Source organism: Crocodylus porosus, unplaced genomic scaffold (assembly GCF_001723895.1).
Source record: "Crocodylus porosus isolate Cpor-Errol unplaced genomic scaffold, CroPor_comp1, whole genome shotgun sequence".
Taxonomy (NCBI): domain Eukaryota; kingdom Metazoa; phylum Chordata; order Crocodylia; family Crocodylidae; genus Crocodylus; species Crocodylus porosus.
In genome coordinates, this window is record NW_017728906.1 from 2,474,693 (window position 1) to 2,480,692 (window position 6,000).

The following is a 6,000-nucleotide window of genomic DNA, read 5'->3' on the forward strand; positions in this document are numbered from 1 at the left end:
CAACAGTGTGGACATGGTCTGAACTTGTCCATACAGGCATTGGTTGTCATTGTGAAGGCCCCACTGGTATAGGTTTCAGGCACAGTGACCATGCCCAGTTTGAAAATGGTTGAGAAGTGCCCAATAACCATATGGGCAGCTAAATCATGGTTGACTGACTGTAGGGTCAGAGGTGATGATTGATTGATGCTTGTGCTGACCATTCTTTATGCCATTAAGTAAAAGAAAAAAGTTAAAGGGTTTTGAAACTGTGGACCAGAATCAGAAGCTGGAATTATGCTGCAACCATATCAATTGCTCTTGATAAATAACTATCCCTTAGCTTAAATCCACGTTTAAGGATTAGTGAAGCTCTGTAGGGTCAGTGTTCAGAAGTGTTAGTAGTAGAGCTCTTTCCTCTCACAGGTAGTGTCTGCAACTGCTTCTAAAGGCTATTATACCATTACACCCATTAATTGGTTTTACTTTTAAAAAGCTGTCACCTAAATTTCTGCTCTTAACCACTTTAGTTGTCAAAAAAATCCTTCACAACTTTAAAACTGATCTACAGAAAGAGATAAGGTTCTCTGTTATTAGACCTGCTTTTTCAGGGTGATTTCTTCTCATCAACATGGCTCAAGTTTTTCTAACAAGAAAAATAAGCTTCAGAAGCTTTTTTTTTTTTTTTTTTACAATCCTGTTTAACTTAGTGTTATAAATTCACCCCAAAAGTAGGAGTGTTTTGGAGTGACTGAGTGTCGCACAGAGATTTATTTATTTATTTATTTTTAATATGGAATGGGCTTCCAAAGGAGGTGGTGCTTTCCCCTATTTGACAAACACCTGGCTGGGGTTACTTGCCCCAGTGATCTTTCCTGCCTAGAGCAGGCGGTTGGATTCTATGATCTAATACATCCCTCCTGACCCTAGAACTCTATAAAATCTATGAAATATAGCCTTTGATCTCCTTTGGTAGCTGAATATTATGCCATGTTTATCTTTAATCATTTTTGTTTGTATGAACCATGATTTTGGGTAAACTTGTAATTTCATGTTTTATAAATTTTGACTTGAATCAGACAATAAGGTGTCTGCTTGATTAAGTTTTCCTGTTCAGACGGTATTATTCACAAAAAGGAGCAAAAAAAAATCACTAAAAATTCATGTTTGAGATGGCTATGTATATTGCACTGCTTAAACAGGTGCAGATGTGAGCCCATCTCAAACAATAGTGATTTGAAATGGAAGAAGCATCACCAGGGAGGTAGTCTAATCTAAGGCTTTTTGGAGTAAAAAGTAAAATATTTTCTCTGTAGGATAACTGATAGTGAAAGGTACTGGATTTGTAACGTACAGGTCTGAAAGAAAGCAAATATCTACTAGATACAGTTGGATCAGGGTTGATGCCCAGCTTATCAGATAGATGCACAACTAGGCGAGGAAGTGGCTGCCTTGGTTGGGTACTCCCTCCCTCACCGTGGGGGACTAAATCTACACCCACCCCCAACATACCTTCCCTCCCTCAAGCCCCTTCCCCCACACAGACTTACCAGCCAGATGCTGCTCTCCAAGCTGCCAGGCTGCATATCAGCTATTAGATTAGTATCAGCCTATATGGCTGGTTATTAAAATTGACCATCAGTATACCAAAAAAATTTTTTTTTTAAAATAGGTGCACCCCTACTTTCTAGCTACATAGTTTCCCTCATTTATAGTCATTAGATCAGTCCTCTTTTTTAAAAAGCTATGAACTTACCGAATACAGTTACAGTTGTTGATGACTGTGCATTTCCTAGTGGGAATGTAACTGCTTTGCATACATACTCTCCTGCATCAGAGAAGCTCACATTGTTTAGGCTGATTGTTGCATCAGTAAGCGAAGAGTTTTTAAATGACACTCTTCCATGGTATTCTCTTTGAACAGAAAACCCATATTCAGGATGATGAACAACAACAGTTTGTGCACTTTTACCATGTATCTTCTCCCATGAGATTTGTGTTATTGTTTCATTTATATCAATTATGCATTTTAATGTGACATTCTTCCCCCAGACTGCTGTTACATGTGGATCAACAATCGGTCCAGCTAAGGCACCTAAAGAAAGACATACAAATAAAATGATAGTTGAATTACACAATGCAAGCAAATAGGGTAATAAAACGTTTCACTCATTCTTCTCTCTCATTATTTCAGTCAGTATACTTCTGATTATTTTGTTTGCTACTTTAATAAATTGGGTATAGAGATTAAAGCAGACTTCTAGTTTTGCTTGGTAGACAATTTACTATCATACTTATCATTTACGTCTCCAGCTTCAAACCTTTTGCTTGGAATTTTACACGTACCTTATCCAAGTTACAAACCATCTTACTCTTCCTAAGCTAGTTAGATAAACTATCTGCAATTACACAACTCCTGTGGGCTTTTCTCCTATTTATTCAAGTAGCTGCAGCACACAGCTCAAGTCAAATTTACAAAAAGTCACAAAGGATGGGATAGTCAAAATGAAAACAACATTTCCTTGGTTTCCAGCCTTCAAATTATTTGACTTTTATACACACACACACACACACACACACTATTATTCCTCACAAAATTACAGTTAACTGCACTTACCCCCCCAAAAGCTCTTTCAATTGTTTTTATTAATTTCTTTAGGCATACTAGAACAGCTTAGTATCCGTATTAAACATTGTTTAAAACAGGTTTGTCTATCATTTTCTCCGACAGTAAAGGCAAGCACAATTGGTTTAATATGCTTATATATAGATCAGTCTGAAAAACAGTAAAAACTCCTACACAAACCACACAGTTTGCATTTAAAATTCCTAGATTCATTCCAACTGGTATTTATCACATACAACATGCCCCCAAGTAAGATGTACACTGTTTTGGAGAGGTAGAATGAAGAAAAAAGTAGACTGAAGGTAGAATGAAGAAAAAAATAGTATTTTCAAGGAGAGGTTTTTAAGTACAGTATTTTCCCAGGGGTGGGAAATCAGATAGCTGCAGTAGCAAGGAGAGCAAAATAATGTGGCTGCTTTATTAAACCCTAGCTGCAAGAAGTTGCAGGTTCTGCTGGCTAAGCCAGGATGCCCAACCCCTCTTTGCCCCTTGAGCTGAGCTGGATGGGCAGCTGGCAGTACCTGCCAGGTCAACTGAGGGCCTGATCCTAGCCAGCAGCCCTTACAAAATTAACTAACTGAGAGCCCACCTGTTATTTAGTCTGTGGCCTGGTACCCAAGACTCAACTCTGCTTTAGAAAAACAGATTTTGCAGTATGAGCCTCTGCTAGGAGAAAGAAAAAGCATGTATAGCCAGCAGCTAGGGAGCCCTGAGGGCTTAGTATGTGGCCTCTTATGCTGCACTTGTGTTATTTTCTCTTTTCTCTCCAGCACAGGGCCAAGCTTCAGGGGCAGGGACAGAAGATACACAAAAACCAGCCTAAGGAATTAGAAACTGGTTCAAATCGGTAACACAACAGAAGTTCAGCACACATAAATGATTTCCAAAATGGTTGAAATTGGTTTAAGGTAAACCTAGATGGATGCAATATCAGACTTCACCGATTCAATAAACCAACTTAACCTGAACTCGCCCCAGAACCCCTCCAGATTCAAGTCAACTTACAGTCCCTCAGCATCCCAGGATGCTTTACAGCTTCTCCCCTGCAAGCCCCACATAGCAGGGTGGGTGAGCTAGCCTTAGCCCAAGCTATCTGCTCCAGCCAAGCGGGGAGGCGTGCCCTAGTGCCCCACCGCTTCTGGCCTGGCTGCACTTCTAGAATCAAAAGTGAATGTCTGTCCCCTTGTTTATCAGTTCAGTTTGCACAGTTTAGACTAACCCGTGAAGACTGAATTGATTCAGCCTCAGGATTTTTGACTGTCTGTACTTAGCCCACAAGTTGCTATAACCGTACTTCCTTACTTAAAATGTACATGCCAATTTTTAACAGCTGATTTGGGGGCAGAGGGAGGGGAGGAACTGCATGTGTGGTATGAACAAATAACCAGTACTAACTAACTGAATATCAAGTGGAGTTCAAATTCTTCCCTTGAGCCATTTGCTACAGCTTCCCCTACACAGAAGCAGATTCAGTCACAAGTAATAAGTACCCCACGTGATAGTGGCCAAGTCCTGTATGTCTGAGGTAAATCATAGGCAATAATTGCAGTCAGGCTACAATTTCTGATTGTGAAGTAACACAAACATGAATTGTTGCATTTCTTCATCTCTGAAGAATTATGAAACATGGAAAGTAATTCTGATCATACATGCTCTTTAAAAGCTAGCCATTAAAATACTACAGAAGTCTACAAAAGATTAAGTAGCATGTTACTCCAGCCATTAGCAGTAAATTGAGACAATAAAAACAAACCATATTTAACTATTTCTCAAAAAAATAGCTTTTCCCCAAATTCCCATTCTTAGATCCTGTTGCCAAAGTCAGTTTTTAGTTATAGAACAAAACTACTGCAAAAATGTTCTTATTTTCCTATTCCAAGAATTACTGCATACTAATTATATGAATAATTTCATATTGAATTAAAAAAAAAAAAACAGTGCCTATTGGGGAGCAGGGCGCATGTGTGCCCCCCCCCCACACACACACACGTGTACCCTCTTACCTCGGTGGCGGAGGCAGCAGCTGCAGAGGAGACAGCAGCAGGAATCAGCTATTGCTGCCACTGCTAAGGTAAGTGGGGCAGAGGGTACAGCACAGCTGAGGAGGATCCAGAGGGGAAGCCCATCAGAGCCCTCTTAGCTTGCCTGATAGAGAGCCGCGCTCCCGAGCTGTGCGTGAACAATGCGTGCAAACAGGCACACTCCTGTAAGGGTGTGCTGGCATTCGCACAAGGTAGGCACAAGGTAGCTGCCCAGAGTGGCACCTCCAGCAAGCAAAAGCAGTAGGCGCAGCTCTGCAAACATGATGCAGACGTGGAACGCGGCTCTCAGGGGCCCTGCTCTGGTGCTGCTGCCCGATATGGGCTCTTCTGAGGCCTCCACCCAGATGGAGCTCGTTGAAGGGTCGGTGGCCCCTTGCCCCCATCTGCAGGGGGGGGCTTGGTGGGGTCCTGGTGGGGAGGGGAGCCTAGTGGTCCCCTTGCCTGTCCCTCCTGTGCATGACTTAGGGCCCTGGAGGAGCAAGGGAGGGAGCTCCAGGCTGAGGTGAGCAGGCTGAGGGGGATCAGGGATGCAGAGGATGAAATTGATGCCTATCTCTGTTCTCTGCAGGCCACTGTACACAGACTCCACAGGAGACGCATCCAACACAGGAGTGGCAGAAGGTGTCCAAATCCAGAGCTGCTAGGCCTAGAGTGGTGGAAGGTTCACCTGGGGAGCAGGTTTGATGCCTTGGCAGCTGTGATGGAGAAATACAGAGATTGCCACTGCCCACATGACAAGGAATGGGCAGAGAGCGAACACCAGCAGGAAGAAACACCAGGTCCTCGTCATCAGAGACTCCATCCTACGAGGACTGGAAAGGGTTTGGGAGAGACCTTGTTTCCCCTCGCGCCCCCTGGTATAACAAGGAATAACGGCCACAAGTTGTTGGAGAGTAGGTTTAGATTAGACATCCATAAGAACTGCTTCACAGTCAGGGCGGCTAGAAACTGGAACCAACTTCCAAGGAAAGTGGTGCTGGCTCCCACCTTGGGGATCTTTAAGAAGAGGCTTGATGCCTGCCTGGCTGGAGTCATCTGAGCCCAGTTTTTCCCTCCTGCTCAGACGGGGGAGGGGGGCGGGTCGGACTTGAAGATCTACAAGGTCCCTCCCAACCCTACTTCTATGATACAACACTGACAACACATGCAATAGGATTTGTATTTCCCTACCTAAGCACCTGGATTTAAAAAAAAAAAAGTTAAGTAGGTTGCCCAGCATTAACTAGTTTGAGTACTGACCAACTTACGTGCTTACAAGGGCATAAAACAGTGCAATTCACACTTAAAGGGCAAAACATTTTTTTTTTTCTGTTTAAAACAAAATTCCTCCATTTCCCCTGAACACCAGGTTTT

The 6,000-nt window shown here is 42.6% G+C and overlaps 1 protein-coding gene across 1 annotated transcript in view; it reads right to left on the reverse strand.

Annotated features, from left to right (window-relative positions):
• Positions 1-6,000, reverse strand: part of NECTIN3 (nectin cell adhesion molecule 3) — a gene marked incomplete at its 5' end in the record, with an annotated part of 89,811 nt that overhangs the window by 30,981 nt on the left and 52,830 nt on the right. Inside the window, one exon of the mRNA XM_019557093.1 lies at positions 1,736-2,074. Coding sequence (XP_019412638.1) covers positions 1,736-2,074 — 339 coding nt within the window. The remainder of the gene's footprint in view (positions 1-1,735; positions 2,075-6,000) is intronic.